Source organism: Coregonus clupeaformis, chromosome 36 (assembly GCF_020615455.1).
Source record: "Coregonus clupeaformis isolate EN_2021a chromosome 36, ASM2061545v1, whole genome shotgun sequence".
Lineage (NCBI taxonomy): Eukaryota > Metazoa > Chordata > Actinopteri > Salmoniformes > Salmonidae > Coregonus > Coregonus clupeaformis.
In genome coordinates this window covers 16652814-16671747 of record NC_059227.1, presented here as the reverse complement: position 1 = coordinate 16671747, position 18934 = coordinate 16652814, and the positions used below count along the sequence as shown (strand labels likewise).

The window sequence follows — 18934 nt, the reverse complement described above, 5'->3', positions numbered from 1 at the left end:
CGTTGCACAATCCAGGTGTGGAAAGCTCTTAGACTTACCCAAAAAGACCCACAGCTGTAATCGCTGCCAAAGGTTATTCTACAAAGTATAGACTCAGGGGTGTGAATACTTATGTAAATTAGATATTTCTGTATTGAATTTAATAAAATGTACAAAAATTTCTAAATACATGTTTTCACTTTGTCATTATGGGGTATTGTGTGTAGGTGGGTGAGAAAATATATATTTAATCCATCAACACTACAGTATGATCTTCCATAGAAATAGAATCTAGTCATTATATTTCTATGTAGAGAATCACTGGTGAAACAGAGCATTATGGGTACTGTAGTTATGCTACAAGGAGTACAGTATGACAAGCAGGATTCCACGCAGCAGTATCATGTGTGTCATGCTGACTCTGAAGCAGGCCTGGACACTGGGTCTATTTCACATTTCACTGTGAAACACGTTTGATGGCTACTCTAGTACTAGCACCACACCCGCTTTACTGTAACAAGAACCCCCTCCTCCCTCTCTCTCTCCCGGCTGGAGATGAGGTGGCTATTCTCTCATCTCCCTGTGATGTTAGTGGTTCAGTGTTTAGTTCAGGCTTGTTGCCCGACGCCCCACACCCCATTCCCATTGGGTCAGGGCTTCTGCAGAGTGCAGCCACAGCTCGCAGCATGGAGTCAGAGATTGGTGACATATTGCCGTGAGATCCACAGTATGCTGACTGAATTAAATCCCATAGTCTAAGCTGAACATACTCATATTGGCTAATAACGTGTGAGGTTAGAGAACGTCAGGAAATGTATGCCTACTGTTTAATTTCTGTGGTAAAGGAGGAGACAAAAGAACAACACGAGTCATAGACACGTTTTAAACTAACGTCGAGAGATTTTAATTCCATGTCCGGCCTTCAACGGTTTGTTTTACCCTGTCATCAGTGGTCCGTCTGGTACAGAACAGGGCAGGCAGCAGTAGTTGCAGGTGGCTGGGAGCCTAGCCCAGGGTCATATTCATTAGGGCACACTAGCAAACAGCTTTAAAGCATTATTTTTTCTTCTCCCCAAAAAAACTAAACGTATTGGACCAACACCAGGTAGGGACTTCCTGTTTGTCTGTTGGGTGCCTAATGAACAAGACCCAGGGCTGGGCGTGTGTGGGGAAATAGTCCCAGGAGTGCCTAGTTTCAGAACACTTAAACACCTAGCTAGAGGAATGATTGGCGGCTGTTTCATGGCCCTCTTTCTTCATCTGTTGACACTAGAAAACCAGCTGTGCCATTGTCCCGAGGGGGAAAACGGGGAGGGGAGGTGGGACTTCCAAAGCACTGCATGAGACGTAACCCGAGCCGACCCCTCCCTGCCCCAGGAAATGTTAGGAGTGTGTCTGTTAACCAGGTAATTATGCAGGCAGCATCTGGAGCTCAAACTCAAGCCACTGGTATGTGTGAGTGCACATTATTGCAAATGGGTCAGTCAAAACCAGGTTTGAGCACACACCCAGACTGTAGTTGTCTCCAAGACCTGATCTAAGATCAGTTTTGCTTTTCACCTATTAAAAGGTTCAGGTTAGGATTGGCACAGGTTAGAGCTGATCCTAAATTTGTGTTTTAGGGCCAGTTCTAAGTCGAGCGGTCAATGCCACATATTGGTTCTCGTTAGTGTTCTAATGAGGCCCCCCACTGGACATACACTGGTTGAATCAACGTTGTTTCCACGTAATTTCAATGAAATTACGTTGAACCAATGTGGAATAGATGTTGAATTGACATCTGTGCACAGTGGGCCAGTGATGCAAGGTCAGTCAGGCGAGGAGGTTCCGTTGACCAAGATCACATTTCATTTTATTGCAGTCATCATTTCTATTCACAAAGTTAACCCCTTCAGAAGCAAGCCTTAGTATATCCATTTAATATATTCAATTCAATAAATATACAGAAACTATGGGGACGATAATGTGGAGTGCCATAGTTTTAACCTCCCAGAATCAAATAGATTACTATTGCTGATCAACAGTGTCATCATATCTCCTGAATCATCTCAAATAAAGGATCTAGTGTTACAGTTTAGATCCTTAAGTAAAATCAATGGAATGATGCCAGAAAAGGCCAACGTACGTTAATTAATAAGGTCTGTACAGGCACTGCCATTTCAATAGGCGAGGGGGGGTGGTCAACTTATTTTTAGGAGGGGGAAGACCGTCTAAAAGGGGTGGGGGGCAGGGGTGTACCAGACTGCATCCCATTAACAAGCGTTCACATTGTGCACTTTGCAAAATATTGTGCCGTTTATCAGCAGATAAAAATCGTACCTATTTGGCAAAGAAAACATTCACTGAGCATCAATCGTTACAAAATGAAACTTGAGGGACCTGACGTGTAGACGCTGTACAGAGAAGCAGCTCATTTTGGAGGTTAATACTGAATGGAAGTGTGATCTATGACATGATTGGCATGAGTATTGGACCATGACGACAAGGGATAAAAACACCTAAATATCTTCAGTGTCGAAATAAGCTTGTTTTTCACTTCCTTGCACTAAGGTCTGATATATTGATATTTTTTGACTTGTGTTTCCCACAAGTGCCCAATTGAAACCATTATCGAATGCTCCGGGGTGAAGTTTTCCCCTAGGTACAGATCTGGGATCAGCTTCCCCTCCCCCAATCCTAACCGTAAAAAGGTCCAATGCAGCCATTTTTTATCTCACTATCAAATAATTTCTGGGTAACAATTATGTACCTTACTGTGATTGTCTTTAATTAAAATTGTCAAAAATAAACAAAAATAGCTTCTTAGCAAAGAGCAGTGGTCTGAGTAGGGATGGGAAAACTGAAAATTAACTGTTATTGGCACAGAGGTTTGGAACGGTCTTATTTACCGCCTGGTAATGTAACCAGGCAGGCCAAAACTCCCTCCCACCAAAACAGGCAAAAATTTCAGTATTTTCCAACAGCTCTTACACTAAAAGGGCATTATCATTTTCACAGTATTATTCCAACCTCACAGTGTGGAAATATATATATAAAACACAGAAAATGCACATTTTGGACTGCACTGGGCCTTTAACTATTAGTGGGGGAAATGCAAAACTGAACCTAGATCAGAATCTAGGGGCAAATTCACCCTACTCCATTACTGAACACATCATTAGGACTACATAGGAAAGACTACTCAGTCATTTAACATCAACCATTGATAGGTAGCCTAATACCACCAACATCCAAAAAGTCACAAAAAGCCATGTAAATGCTCAATGACAGCTGGTGACAACTATTATGAAAACAAGTAGGCCTACTAGGTGTTTAGGTCCAATGTAAAGCCTTTGTAGTCTGCTGTAGGCTTAACAAACCTGTTAGATAATTCCTTTCCCATAAATTAATTTTCCTATGAATATTTGCTAGATTTATCTGGTAAACATATAGAACTTGTGGCCTAATGGTCCTGTTCTTTAGTCTCCATCTGTAGTCATTGAGAGGCAGAGTGACAAACAGGACACTGTCTGGGGTTAGCTTAGGTCTGCCCATAGAAATATAATCTACTGTGAGAATGCCATGTTCTGAGGGGCTTTGCCCATTCTAGTAATTCTAATTCTATGGGTCTGCCAACGCCAAGATCATCCCACGTCGAGATTGAGATTTACAAAATTAAAACACCACGTTTAAAAAAAACAAGATCAGCGAATAAAATACTTCTGCGACCATCAGTGCTTCTCTCGCGGTTTCATATACAAGAGTAGAGTATATAAATGTAAAATGAATAAAAAAACAACAAAACAAGAAATGAGTGCAATGGACAAACCGTATATACCTCTGCCCCTTTGTTTCTCTCCCAAAAGGTGAAATGTTTAGCTAGCGATTCAGGAGCTCAGGGCCCACTACAACAGTCCACTGTCTCTCTCTCCCTGTGTCAGTTTAAAACCAGTCCGTTTACATTGTCAGTTTGAGTTTGGCTCTGAGAGTCAAGTTAAGTCCTTGGGTAGGCAGTGTTACCACATCTCTATCCTCTTTCTCTCCTTTGTAGGCCCATAAAAGGTGGGGCAAAATGTTTTCTCTGTAGTGGTTGCTGATAAAACACACATGGACAACATGAGGGAAAAAAAAATAAAAATGAAAAGGCTTCTTGATTGGCAGCGGTCCTTCTCTGCTTCCAGCCTATCAGTGGTTCCAGTAAAGGTGTGAGGGGCGGGTCTGAGAGGGTTCAGCCAATTAACTGGAGAGGGTTCTTATTGTACATTCTAGATCCAATTCTTGGGTGTAGGCCCTCACCCCCAAACCTCCATCCATCTCAGAACCAGCCCTCTCTTCTCCCTCCTTTCTTCCGTCCTGCCTGAGTTCCTCACTCTCTCGCTCCGTTCTGCCCAACATTCTTAGCTGGGCCTAGCCCTGGGCTAGATGAACTTGAAGCACTTAGTCTTGTCGTGGGGCAGACGCGTCTTGAAGAGCACAGAGTCCACGCGGAACTGTGTGTAGAGTAAGGGCATGTAGCCGTACACCTTGACAAAGAAGTTGATGCACTTGTGGCGCTCGTGGAAGTGAGAGTCGTCGTGCGACAGGGCCTGCGGGCAGCCGGGGCAGCGGAAGGTCCAACGAGACGTCACCTAAGAGGGAGGAAATGGAGAGGGTGTATCTGTGTGTATCTAATTAAAATGCTACAACCATTTTGATTGCTTTGTCGATACCATGAACATGTGGTCGTAAAATATGGTAGTGTGTGCCAATGAACACTGGGACAGAATACTTGCACATAATTGTATACCACGACCCATATTACAGGGCATAAAATTAGGTTGACTCTTAGGGTTGATTCTTCAGGAAAAGGAAAGTCGTTCATTAGTTACAGGAGTTTACTTCCACTGCAGGCATTATTCACGAGCCTTATTCCTACCAGGGCCAACTTGCCGTCAACTCACACACGCCATCGAAGCCTGTCCGATTTTCCTGAACAAAACACCTGGGAATATTACAAGATTCCAGGTCTCACAATGTCCCCTGGCTTGATTGGCATAATTAGTCCGCTAGTCATAAATGTCTCGCAAACAGATGTCGAGGGAAACGAAAGCGTATGGCAACAATCCAATCTTCTTGTGTTCTGATTTATAATTTGCAACAGAATATTGAGCATGTCAGGTTGAGGAATGGTCGGCTAAGGGAGCAGAAATATAAATAAACAGTGCCCGGGGTGTGTGTGTCTTTTTGAGTATATGTGTGTCTGTGTGTGCGCCCCACTGACCTTGATAGGGGGCTTTCGTGTGATGTGCGACACCAGGAAGTTCATGGCGATATCCTCGCAGTTGATGTACTCATCCACCATGTCGCGGATGGCCTGGGGCATCACATACGAGTACAGGTACGCATAGTACTGCAGCAGAGACAAAACATATAAGGGAATCAACCGGCGTCCTGTTCATTAGAACACACAACGTTATAAAACATTTTGCAACAGAAAATGAAAATGAGGGAGTCAAGCATTGGACAAGCAATCTTTTCTTCCGTTTGGTACCTAATGAATATGGCCCAGGTACAATGAGGAAAGGGTGAGACAGGTCAGACCAAAATAAGTACAAGGAACTTGTGGAGAGGAGGGATGAGGGTGATGTATCTTATACAAGACAGGTAAGTTAATATACAGTGCATTCGAAAAGACCCCTTCCCCTTTTCCACATTTTGTTACGTTACAGCCTTACTCTAAAATGTATTAAATAAATAAAACTCCTCATCATTCTACACACAATACCCCATAATGACAAAGCGAAAACAAGTTTTTGCAAATGTATTAAACCTAAAAAACAGAAATACATTATTTACATAAGTATTCAGACCCTTTACTATAGACTCGAAAATTGAGCTCAGGTGCATCTTGTTTCCATTGATCGTCCTTGAGATGTTTCTACAACTTGATTGGAGTGCACCTGTGGTAAATTCAATTGATTGGACATGATTTGGAAAGGCACACCTGTCTATATAAGGTTCCGCAGATGACAGTGCATGTCAGAGCAAAAACCAAGCCATGAGGTCGAACGAATTGTCCGTAGAGCTCCGAGACAGGATTGTGTCGAGCCACAGATCTGTGGAAGGGAACAAAAATATTTCTGCAGCATTGAAGGTTCCCAAGAAAACAGTGGCCTCCATCATTCTTAAATGGAAGAAGTTTGGAACCACCAAGACTCTTCCTAAAGCTGGCCGCCCGGCCAGACTTAGCAATCGGGGGAGAAGGGCCTTGGTCAGGAAGGTGACCAAGAACCCGATGGTCACCCTGACAGATCCACAGAGGAACTCTGGAGGGATGGGAGAACCTTCCAGAAGGACAACCGTCTCTGCAGCACTCCACCAAACAGGCCTTTATGGTAGAGTGGCCAGATGGAAGCCACTCATTAGTAAAAGGCACATGACAGCCCGCTTGGAGTTTACCAAAAGGCACCGAAAGCTCTCAGACCATGAGAAACAAGGTTTTCTGATCTGATGAAACAAAGATTGAACTCTTTGGCCTGAATTCCAAGTGTCACGTCTGGAGGAAACCTGGCACCATCCCTACGGTGAAGCATGGTGGTGGCAGCATCATGCTGTGGGGATGTTTTTCAGTGGCAGGGACTGGGAGACTACTCAGGATCGAGGGAAAGATTAACAGAGCAAAGTACAGAGAGATCCTTGATGAAAACCTGCTCCAGAGCGCTCAGGACCTCAGACTGGGGCGAAGGTTCAACTTCCAACAGGACAACGACTGTAAGCACACAGCCAAGACAACGCAGGAGTGCCTTCGGGACAAGTCTCTGAATGTCCTTGAGTGGCCCAGCCAGAGCCTGGACTTGAACCCGATCGAACATCTCTGGAGAGACCTGAAAATAGCTGTGCAGCGACGCTCCCCATCCAACCTAACAGATCTTGACAGGATCCGCAGAGAAGAACGGGAGAAACTCCCCAAATACAGGTGTGCCAAGCTTGTAGCGTCATACGCAATAAGACTCAAGGCTGTAATTGCTGCCAAAGGTACTTCAACAAAGTACTGAGTAAAACGTCTGAATACTTATGTAAATGTGATATTTCAGATGATGTATTTTTTTTAACCTGTTTTTGCTTTGTCATTATGGGGTATTGTGTGTAGATTTATGTAGCTCAGTTGGTAGAGCATTGCGCTTGCAACGCCAGGGTTGTGAGTTCGATTCCCACGGGGGGCCAGTATGAAAAAAGAAATGTATGCACTCACTAACTGTAAGTCGCTCTGGGTAAGAGCGTCTGCTAAATGACTAAAAATGTAAAATGTAAAACTTTTTATGAAGGGGTAAAAACAATTTAACCCATTTTAGAATAAGGCTGTAACACAACAAAATTTGGAAAAAGTCAAGAGGTCTGAATACTTTCCGAATGCACTGTATAATATAATAATATCTTCCATTTAGCAGACGGTTTTATTCAAAGCGACTTGCAGTCATGCATACATTTTACGTACGGGTGGTCCTGGAATCAAACCCACTATCCTGTTGTTGCAAGCGCCATGCTCTACCAACTGAGCAACAGAGGACCACCAAACAGAGCTGTGTGTAGCATACAGGTCAGGGCTCACAGGGTTGAAAGGTGTCATGACGGGGATGGAGAAGGGGCTGTACCTTGTGAAAGAAGGCGGCGCCCGTCAGCACCATGGAGAGTTCACAGGAGTAGTTGGAGTTGTAGAGCCATGATTGGTGGTTGACATCCCAGGCATGGAATCTCCCGGGGAAGCCCACGATGCGGTCCCTGGCTTCCCGCCACACCCTGATACACACAACCGGACCAAGAGAAACAATAATTACTTATCACGCCCTGATAAAGACAGTTATACAGTTAGATTCAATGACGGAGAGGAAAAGTCAGCATTATACTGGGGAGAATGCGCTGAGGAGAATTGCATCAAAATGTGAGCACAATATCAACTCAGCAAAAAAAGAAACGTCCCTTTTCAGGACCCTGTCTTTCAAAGATAATTTGTACAAATCCAAATAACTTTGCAGATCTTCATTGTAAAGGGTTTAAACACTGTTTCCCATGCTTGTTCAATGAACCATAAACAATTAATGAACATGCACCTGTGAAACGGTCATTAAGACACCAACAGCTTACAGACGGTAGGCAATTAAGGTCACAGTTATGAAAGGTTAGGACACTAAAGAGGCCTTTCTACTGACTCTGAAAAACACCAAAAGAAAGATGCCCAGGGTCCCTGCTCATCTCCGTGAACGTGCCTTAGGCATACTGCAAGGTGGCATGAGGACTGCAGATGTGGCCAGGGCAATAAATTAAAATGTCCGTACTGTGAGACACCTAAGACAGCGTTACAGGGAGACAGGACGGACAGCAGATCGTCCTCACAGTGGCAGACCACGTGTAACAACACCTGCACAGGATCGGTACATTCGAACATCACACCTGTGGGACAGGTACAGCATGGCAACAACAACTGCCCGAGTTACACCAGGAACGCACAATCCCTCCATCAGTGCTCAGACTTTCCGCAATAGGCTGAGAGAGGCTGAACTGAGGGCTTGTAGGCCTGTTGTAAGGCAGGTCCTCACCAGACATCACCGGCAACAACGTCACCTATGGGCACAAACCCACCGTCGCTGGACCAGACAGGACTGGCAAAAGTGCTCTTCACTGACGAGTCGCGGTTTTGTCTCACCAGGGGTGATGGTCAGATTTGCGTTTATCGTCGAAGGAATGAGCGTTACACCGAGGGCTGTACTCTGGAGCGGGATCAATTTGGAGGTGGAGGGTCCGTCATGGTCTGGGGCGGTGTGTCATCATCGGACTGAGCTTGTTGTCATTGCAGGCAATCTCAACGCTGTGCGTTACAGGAAAGACATCCTCCTCCCTCATGTGGTACCCTTCCTGCAGGCTCATCCTGACATGACCCTCCAGCATGACAATGCCACCAGCCATACTGCTCATTCTGTGCGTGATTTCCTGCAAGACAGGAATGTCAGTGTCCTGCCATGGCCGGCGAAGAAGCACTGCAGTACTTAAATGCAGCTGGTGGCCACACCAGATACTGACTGTTACTTTTGATTTTGACCTCTCCTTTGTTCAGGGACACATTATTCCATTTCTGTTAGTCACATGTCTGTGGAACTTGTTCAGTTTATGTCTCAGTTGTTGAATCTTGTTATGTTCATACAAATATTTACACATGTTAAGTTTGCTGAAAATAAACTCAGTTGACAGTGAAAGGACGTTTCTTTTTTTCCTGAGTTTATATGTACATATTGTATTGTACATGCAGGCCTATAATGAAAATCATGTAGCTGACAACACGGTCTCTACAGCTTGTCAGCAAGGACGGCAATCTACAAGGAGAAGAGACGTAAAGAGGTATGTGTTGTGCATTATTTTCTTTCCCACCCACTCCATTGGCCCTCCTCACCTCTGACGTGCACACAGACACACACACAAGAGACTACAAGGAGTGAGGAGTATCAGCTCCTATGTGCAGCTATCAGACGATATGTTCCAAATTCCTACTTCTGGAAATGTCCATAAACGCTTGCACATGAAGTTTAAACTCTTATCAAACATCAGTCCTATTCCTTGGAGATCTAGCACATTCACGCTATATAAACTCCCAGTAGGAATTTAGCAGTTGTTCTAGGTGAGGAAAAAATATTCCAGGATAATTGATGACAAATGACTCCATTCCTACAGTGAAGCATTCTGCCTGCCTGGGCATGCTGCAACAGTGGCAAAACCATTTGACAATGCTGCAGTCGGGGATTTGGGAAGCTGTTCAATGGTCATCAATTCTTGATATTTACCCATTGATTATTGATGAATGTAATTTATAAATAAATGCCTTATAGGCAACGATCTGTCTTTATCATAACCCAAAATATAGGCTAAGGTTTAATTTCTCCATTGTTTACAAACATCAAAGAATGTAAACAAAGTACATATAGCTTCAAAATATGGTTAAAATATGAACAATAGAGCGCTGTCTATGGATTTGAGAGGCGTTACATTTCCCTAGCTCAGCTGTTCCTTTTCTCTTGTATTTTGAATCCCAGAATTTAGCTTTACACATGGCCCTGATATGATATTCAAGATGAGGCAAGTCTAGTACTGTATGCTCATGTGGCGCTTGAAAAGTCAACATGGTCCATTTCTCTCTTGTTATTCTGTCAGGGTCAGTTACATTAGTGTATGTTTTGGTCTACGCTGTGCTACTGTGCTAAAAATGCTTTTTAATGTCAGTGTGCGTTGAATGTTATTTAAATTGTTTTACTTTTGGAATAAGTGTCAATTCACACAATGCTTGTCAATATCTGTAGACAGATCATCGGTCTGCTGGGTTCCAATGAAAAATGGATCTCTTTGAAAATCAATGAGGTACAAAACAAAATACATTTTCTTTCTCCAAAGAGCTTTGGATTCAATGACTGGTCCCCAGACTCCCCTCTAACTGACCTGAACCCAAACATAATCTCGTCGTGGCGGAGGTGGGCGTCGTCATCGATGGACAAGATGGCCTCCGTCTCCACGGCGTCCCAGGGCAGGAAGCGGTTGTTGAGGCTGTTCTTCTCCGTGCGCACCACCTGCAGGACAGGAGAAGTGTTAAAGGGATCGTTCACAATTTTTTATTTATTATTTTCTTAATTAGTTCACTGTTAATACAATCCCAAGAATGTGTGCATGTCAGCAGTCAAGTTTTCAAAAACAGTATGTTTTGCATCATTTGAGTGAACTATCCTTTTAATGTGGAATTTCATTAAAGTATATATGGTAATGGTCCAAACCACTCCGCCCCCCTTTCTCAACACCTTTATTAGGCTAACCCATCTAACAAAAAACATGAAAGTATGGAATTATCTATTAGCATTCAATAGTAACACGGTTTTTTAAAATGTGTTGACCAATTAGGCTATTCATTCAAGATCATTAAACTATCCTCCCATATCTCCCTGCACAGAGGGAATATCTTTCCTATAGACTGTAATTGGGATACTTGAATATTCTGTTGAAGTTCCCATCTAAAAGACAGACCTTTTCTGTGGACTTCACACTTTCTATTTCCTTTATATCAGCTGGTGTAATTTGGCTGGCTGCCCTGCAGAGTTGTAAGGAACGTTTTTAAGTGAAGCAGGGAGAGCAGATCAAATCAGCTTCAGCAGCTAGACTGATGTACTTGAGCACACTCTCAGACACACAGCCTCCAAGACTGCTGCACCACATCACAAGTTACACTATTTGCATTTCAGAATGGGCTAGACGAGCCAAGCCTTTCAGATCATTCTCTCCCATTCAAGCATATTGTTCAGTCTGAGCAGTGAGCAAGCACTAAGCACCGGGGGCATGTTGAGTATTCAGCGGCGGTGGAAGGTACTCACCACGATGGGCAGGCCGATGTCTGGCCACAGCAGGTCGTCTGAAGGAGGCTTAGGGGAGTTCCACACCACCACCACCTTGTTGAGGTAGGGCAGCCCGTTGAGCCTCTCCAGGGAGTTCATCAGCACCTCCTCCCTCTCATAGGTCAGCATGACCACCGTGAACTGCTCCCGGGGCACGTTACCACCCAGCGCTGCCTGAAACTCCTTCCCCGAGCCCCCCGCACCGCCGCCAATGGGGCGGAAGCCCGTGCCCGAGCCCAGGAACTTGGCCTCCGAGGGCAGCACGGGGTCCAGCGGCGTGTGGGGGAACAGGTGGAAAGGCCCCGGGGCACGGTTCCAGGTCTGGTAGGTGTTGGTTGACGTGTAGGTAAAGTTGCGGAGGAAGCGCGGCGAGGCGTACGGTGGCTCCGTCTCCACAGGGCCCAGGTCCAGGTCGCCATTGTCGGCCAGGTTGGCGTCTGTGCCGGCCATCTTGCCTGCCTTGTGTGGGATCTCCTGGGCGGGCTCCTCGCGGATAGGTGCGGCGGGCACCTGGATGCTGGTCCGAACACTGGCCAGGATGGTGCCCAGTACATTCTCTGAGGTGGAGAAGTATGTCTCCCACAGGAAGCGGCCCTGCCGTCGCATGGCCAGCAGGTCGTTGTCCGATAGGCTGCGCAGCAGGAAGTGCAGCTCAGTGATGCGGGGCTTGGGCACCATGATGGCTGCCTCGCTCCAGCGGATCAGCTCATGGTAGGGCAGCCTGGCGTGGTCCCCAAGCACCACAGGGATGGCCCCCACCTCTAGGGCCTCAAACAGCCGCATGCTGCTGCCTGCCGAGGCCACCAGCTGACAGTCCCCGGGGGAGATGACCAGGGCGAAGGTGGAGGCCTTGAGGACCTCCAGCCGCTCCTCCCTCTCTCCACACAGAGCCCACTCGGTAGGCAGGCTAGGCCGCGGGGTCTTACAGGTGAACTCCACCAGCACCTTGTCCAGGTGGCTGTCCTGCACCGCCTTGAGCGTGCCGATGATGCGGTCGTCGTAGTCGGCTGGCGCGTCTCCCTCCATCTCCTCCTCAAAGGACTGAGGCGGCCCCTCCTGCAGGCTGCTTTTCAGAGACTCCACCCTCTCGCCCTGAAAGGTGAACAGGTACTTCCTCTTGACAGGCACCTGGGGTGGCACCTCAAGGAAGTTGGGCTCAGAGAGGGCATGGACCAGCGGGGACACCACCAAGTCGAAGCCCTCACGGTACTGCTGCTCCAGGAAGGTGGACTGGGCCATCGCCGCTCGGCCCGTGCTCACATTGTACAGGAAGTTCTGCGTCATGGATTTCCTGGAAAGATGGACCAGGAGGTGGTTGTGTCCGTCGGACCTCCAGTAGGGCAGAGCTTTCAGCTGCTTCTCCAGCTCAGAGGGAGCCGGGAGGGGGGAGGAGGGAGTCTCCTGCAGCTCCCCAACCAGCACCACATACAGACAAGCGATGCTGGGGTTGTCCGTCACGTAGACGCTGCTCTTTACCGAGGCGGCGAAGGCCTGCTTGACTAACGGGTCCAGGGACTCACCCCAGGGGTAGGATGCCGGGTCATAGACGTACACAGGGAAGCCAGAGGTCAACGGGCAGCGGGCGTAGTCAAAGCAGGAGCGCAGGCGGCAGGCACGGGCAGACTTAGGCGGAGGCAGGCCCGGGTCGTCCTTGTCGGGTAATAACCTCACGGGCAAAGAGAGCTTGGGCTGGTTCTGGGCCATCAGCTCCTTGTATGAGTGCTCCGTCTGGCTGATGACATTCTTGAGCTGCAGCAGGTCCTGCTTGGCGCTGTCGATGCTCCGCTTGCACGCCTCTATGCGCAGGTTGAGCCGGGAGATCTCCCCGTTCAGCTCCTGCCGCTTGGCCTCCAGCTGCAGCAGCTCCTCGCTGACTGACTCACGGATGCGGCACAGGTCCTGCACGTGCTTGGCTTCGCACAGTTCGCCGCCGGGCCGCGGGCCGAAGATGCGCTTGTCGGGGCCACCCGCCTCGTCGATGGTGGTGAGGTAGTAGTGGGCGATGAGTGGGAAGAAAACCAGGATGAAGAAGAGCATGAAGCTGAGCCAGGTGAGGCGCACGCGCCGCAGCAGCCACGGCTGGCCGCCGGCCCCCACCCCGCCACCGTTACGCTGCATCATTGGTTAGCTATCACTGTTATCACTGGGCTTAGCTCAGCGCTGTGCCGGAGTCTCTAGTAGTCCACAGGGATCAGCAGCCATGGTGCAACCTCGTCAACACGGTGAAATAGTGTGGCCGCTAAACCAACATAATTGTTAAATCGACTTGTTTTGTCCTTAGAATATGTCATCTGAGTGGATCTACTTGATCTTGGTTTTCCTTTTGGTATCAGATGTAGGGGGACTTCATCTTTGTCTTGCTGGTGTGCCATAGTCAAATCCTTGCCATCGTTCCTCTTGTATGGTGTATTTTTATTTCTGACCTATGTGCGCAAAGTGTTGGGGGAGGGGAGCCCCTTCTGGGAAATGCTGGGGAGGAGGGCATGGCTGGTCACAGTCCTGCAGAGTGGCATCATGGGCCGGTTGTGCCCAGTTGGGTCTGTCGAATAGCGAAAGGCCTCCAAATTCTCCTCCAACGTTGAATAACAAGACCTGAAACTGATAAAGAGAAACTATGTCAAAATGAGAATATGTAAGGTCACATAGTTGGCCTTCTAGGTATACCAGAAAAGTCCAGCCTTCACGTCATAGCCCAAATAAGTATCATACCAGAATACTGATGATATCACTAGGATAAATAACATTCTTAACAATAAAATTGTGTGTGTGTAACATCTGTTTTAAGTTAATAAAAAAAAAATCTCTACTCACTGCATCATTTTTACATGAATACAAACTAGCCGATGTGAAAATGTATGTCCCCAAATAATGCTTCTTTGATGGTTCAAACATGACTCTTCATCATGATAACACAGCCTAGTTTTTAATTTCTCTCCACAGGCCTGATACAAAGATCCGTAACTTATCTGATAAGCAGCACTGTACGTACTGCATCAAAACTGCTGACACAAGGTAAGGTTCATAGTAACAGCATCTCATCCCTCTAGACAACATCCTCATTAGGAACTAGCGATTTCTCCTCATCGCTGGCTCTCACAGGCTAAATCATGAAGGAGACAGGTCTTCCTCTTGAACAGCTCATTTCTAAAAAGAGACTGCGGAATCACAATACCAACTAGGCTCTGTGTTGGAGGAAACAGTAACAACAACGTTTTGGGTTTGCAATCAGCAAACCATTAGCAGATAAATCAAAGCGCTGATAGGAAAGACATACTGATTAAATGGTAAGGGCAGCCAGGGACAGGAGGAAAGACCAAAAAGGACATTTTGGGCATTAGTTCTCAGACAAGAGTCCTAATGCATCAGATAAGAATGAAAATAGCCTACTCTCTGGCAGACCAAAGACAAAAAAAAAGGCATGGAATACTGAAACTAATCAATGCTGGTTCTCTACAGTCTCGGGGAAAGCCAACGAACACAAACAGGACAGAACTAGACTATTTTTCTGAAGGCCAGAGAGTACCGTATCTTCACTGCAACATGTTGGTAAGATAGGCCTTCAGCCAAACAAGCCTTATCAACTAGGCCTACACACTAAACCCAAAACACTGTGTTCCCTGATAGGGCCAACATTACAGAATGGAGTTCAGATTGAGATTTCACACGGACAATACAATGCATTCGGAAAGTATTCAGACCCCTTGACTTTTTCCACATTTTGTTACGTTACAGCCTTATTATAAAAATTATTAAATACATTTTTTTCCTCATCAATCTACACACAATACCCTATAAAGACAAAGCGAAAACGGTTCTCAAACAAAAAATGTAAATATATAAAAAAAGAAAAAACTGAAATACCTTATTTACATAAGCATTCAGACCCTTTGCTATGAGAATCGAAATTGAGCTCAGGTGCATTCTGTTTCCATTGATCATCCTTGAGATGTTTATACAACTTGGAGTCCACCTGTGGTAAATTCAATTGATTGGACATGATTTGGAAAGGCACACACCTGTCTATATAAAGGTCCCACAGTTGACAGTGCATGTCAGAGCAAAAACCAAGCCATGAGGTCAAAGGAATTGTCCATGGAGCTCCGAGATAGGATTGTGTCGAGGCACAGATCTGGGGAATGGTACCAAAACATTTCTGCAGCATTGAAGATCCCCAAGAAAGTGACATCCATCATTCTTAAATGGAAGAAGTTTGGAACCACCAATACTCTTCCTAGAGCTGGCCGCCAGGCCAAACTGAGCAGTCGGGGGAGAAGGGGCTTGGTCCGGGAGGTGACCAAGAACCCGATGGTCACTCTGACAGAGCTCCAGAGTTCCTCTGTGGAGATGGGAGAACCTTCCAGAAGGACAACCGTCTCTGCAGCACTCCACCAATCAGGCCTTTATGGTAGAGTGGTCAGATGGAAGCCACTCCTCAGTAAAAGGCACATGACAGTCTGCTTGGAATTTGCCAAAAGACACCTAAAGGACTCTGAGACCATGAGAAACAAGATTATTTGGTCTGATGAAACCAAGATTGAACTCTTTGGCCTGAATGCCAAGCGTCACGTCTGGAGTAAACCTGGCACCATCCCTACGGTGAAGCATGGTGGTGGCAGCATCATGCTGTGGGGATGTTTTTTAGCGGTAGTGACTGGGAGACAGGATCAACGGAAAGATGAACGAAGCCAAGCACAGAGAGATCCTTGATGAAAACCTGCTCCAGAGCGCTGAGGACCTCAGACTAGGGCGAAGGTTTACCTTCCAACATGACAACGACCCTAAGCACACAGCCAAGACAAAACAGGAGTGGCTTCGGGACAAGTCTCTGAATGTCCTTGAGTGGCACAGCCAGAGCCCGGACTTGAACCCGATCTAACATCTCTGGAGAAACCTGAAAATAGCTGTGCAGCAATGCTCCCCATTCAACCTGACATAGCATGAGAGGATCTGCAGAGAAGAATGGAAGAAACTCCCCAAATACAGGTGTGCCAAGCTTGTAGCGTCATACCCAAGAAGACTCGAGGATGTAATCGCTACCAAAGGTGCTTCAACAAAGTACTGAGTAAAGGGTCTGAATACTTACGTAAATATCATATTTTCAGTTTTTTTCCCAAATATAAATGAGCAAAAAAATCTAAAAACCTGTTTTTGCTTTGTCATTATGGGGTACTGTGTGTAGATTGATGAGGGGAAAAAAACAATTTCATCAATTTTCGAATAAGGCTGTAATGTAACAAAATGTGGAAAAAGTAAAAGGGGTCTGAATACACTGTGAATACACTGTATCTGTTAAATGATGCAGCAACAACCATGCTTGAAAATAGGGAGAGGTACTCAGTGATGTGTTGCTGGATTTGCCTCAAACATAACGCTTTGTATTGAAGACAAAAAAATAATTTCTTTGCCACATCTTTTGCAGTAATACTTTAGGGCCTTGTTGCAAACAGGATGCATGTTTTGGAATATTTTTTTATAGGCTTCATTCTTTTCACTCTGTCATTTAAGTTAGTATTGCGGCGTAACTACAATGTTGTTGATCCATCCTCAGTTTTCTCCTATAACAACAATTAAACTAACTTTTTTTAAATCACCATTGGCCTCATGGTGAATTCCCGGAGCAGTTTCCTTCCTATCCGGCAACTGAGTTAGGAAGGACGCCTGTATCTTTGTAGTGACTGGGTGTATTGATACACCATCCAAAGCCTAATTAATAACTTCACCATGCTCAAAGGGATATTCAGTGTCTGTTTTTGTTTTTTTTACACACATCTACCAATTGGTGCCCTTCTTTGTGAGGCATTGAAAAGACTCCCTTGTCTTTGTGGCTGAATCTGTGTTTGAAATTCACTGCTCGACTGAGGTACCTTACAGATAATTGTATGTGTGGGGTACATAGAAGAGTTAGTCATATAAAAAATATTTTAAAAACGATTATTGCACGCAGAGTGAGTCCATGCAACTTATTATGTGACTTGTTAAGCACACATTTACTCCTGAACTTATTTAGGCTTGCCATAACAAAGGGGTTGAATACTTACTGACGCAAGACCGTTTTAATGCCTGGATTCCGTGAGGGCCCTAATGATCTTATTTGGTCCAGAATGAGGCTCTCCACTACCTATTGTTTCTGGAGTGATGATTCACCATCTTCATCTAATTCTTTAAATAATTTATTTGCAGATAATCACCAAAACGCCTAGGCCTACCAGTAGCCTATGCAAATTAGGGAGCCAAATGACCGAATCTCACCGATGCGATTCGGTAGACTACACTGACTGACGAGCCTCACTTTAGCGTCACTGTCTGGCAAGACCGGACATCCTAGGAAAGGAAACCTACAAAATCCTTTGGTTTACTTGTCCCGATGCGATACCATGGACATTTAACCACGTTGCATGATTTATTCAGTCAGTTCGACACCTGTTATAAACTAGTCAACACTTGCTGTTCAGTTGTCAATCAACCCTAATTGCTCCTGTAAGTCGCTCTGGATAAGAGTGTCTGCTAAATGACAAAACAAAAAAAAAACGAACAGTAAATAGCCTAGCCTACTATGCGCCATGACTCCGCGTGGCTGGCTATGTGAAACACGGCAAAGAAAATGAATGAACGTGTCAGATAACAATAATTAGGCTAAGTCGTGGATTTCGACTAATTGTTACCACTTACATTACATGGGACGTTCAAATTCACGAGCATCATGCTCTCTCTCCCTCCCCAGTGTAAATAAAGTTGACTGCAACCAGAGATCTTAATATAATGACGAGATGCTGATGTCCCCCAGGTGGCTAAAAATAACTGTCTGAAAGCCACACCCCTACTAAACTACACCTCCAGTCTTCAGATCTGACCCGCTGGGTCATATCTTAATAACTCAGCACCAAAACACATCATCAACAATCCAACCTGGCTCTTTTTAAAGAAAACCCAACTAAGTGACCCAACGCCTATAACCCAGCAGTTGGGTCAACCAAACAACCCAGCATGTTTTAGTGTAGTGGCTATAAATAAATAGACTGAAACATGGGGTTGCCTATCTGCATTTACTCAATTGGGCTCATCATTAGCTAGATCCCAAATGTGATCTTTTAACTAATTAATTTTATGTTCCAAAGAACTTTCACAAACAGTTCATATAATGTAGGCCTACCTGTTTGGGAAACTTGGGGTAATGTGATTCCAGTTCATCTGTTCTTTTGTATAGTTCCCACAGTTATTCATTGGATGGTTCTCCCATCGATTGGGTTCGCACCTATAAATATCTGGGCATTTGGATTGACAAACATTTAATGTTTAAAAAACATACGGATGAGCTAGTTAAAAAGCTAAGATTTAAATAGATCCTTCCTCTCCCTAAATAGTAGGAAGCGGATTGTACAGTCAACTTTCCTGCCAGTTCCTGACTATGATGACACCATTCAGCTGTGTAGTGTTAGGGCAAAAACCAAAACGTGCACCCCTTGGGGGTTTGGGAAACGCTGCTAGGATATTCTACACGCAACAGACCGAAGACCGCAGAAGAAGGCACAAGGGTGCTCATATGTTTTGGTAATATGCATCTCGCAGTCTTGTCTTGC

At 45.5% G+C, this 18934-nt stretch overlaps 1 protein-coding gene across 1 annotated transcript in view; it reads right to left on the bottom strand.

Moving 5' to 3' along the window:
• Window positions 1-3013: 3013 nt before the first annotated feature.
• Window positions 3014-18934, bottom strand: part of LOC121552392 (exostosin-like 3) — a 39556-nt gene continuing 23635 nt past the window's right edge. Inside the window, exons 2-6 of the mRNA XM_041865279.2 lie at window positions 11337-13955; window positions 10417-10544; window positions 7590-7734; window positions 5219-5347; window positions 3014-4586 (exon numbers count right to left, since the gene is read on the bottom strand). Of these exons, the coding sequence (XP_041721213.2) occupies window positions 4377-4586; window positions 5219-5347; window positions 7590-7734; window positions 10417-10544; window positions 11337-13478 (2754 nt within the window). The 5' untranslated portion in view covers window positions 13479-13955 and the 3' untranslated portion in view covers window positions 3014-4376. The remainder of the gene's footprint in view (window positions 4587-5218; window positions 5348-7589; window positions 7735-10416; window positions 10545-11336; window positions 13956-18934) is intronic.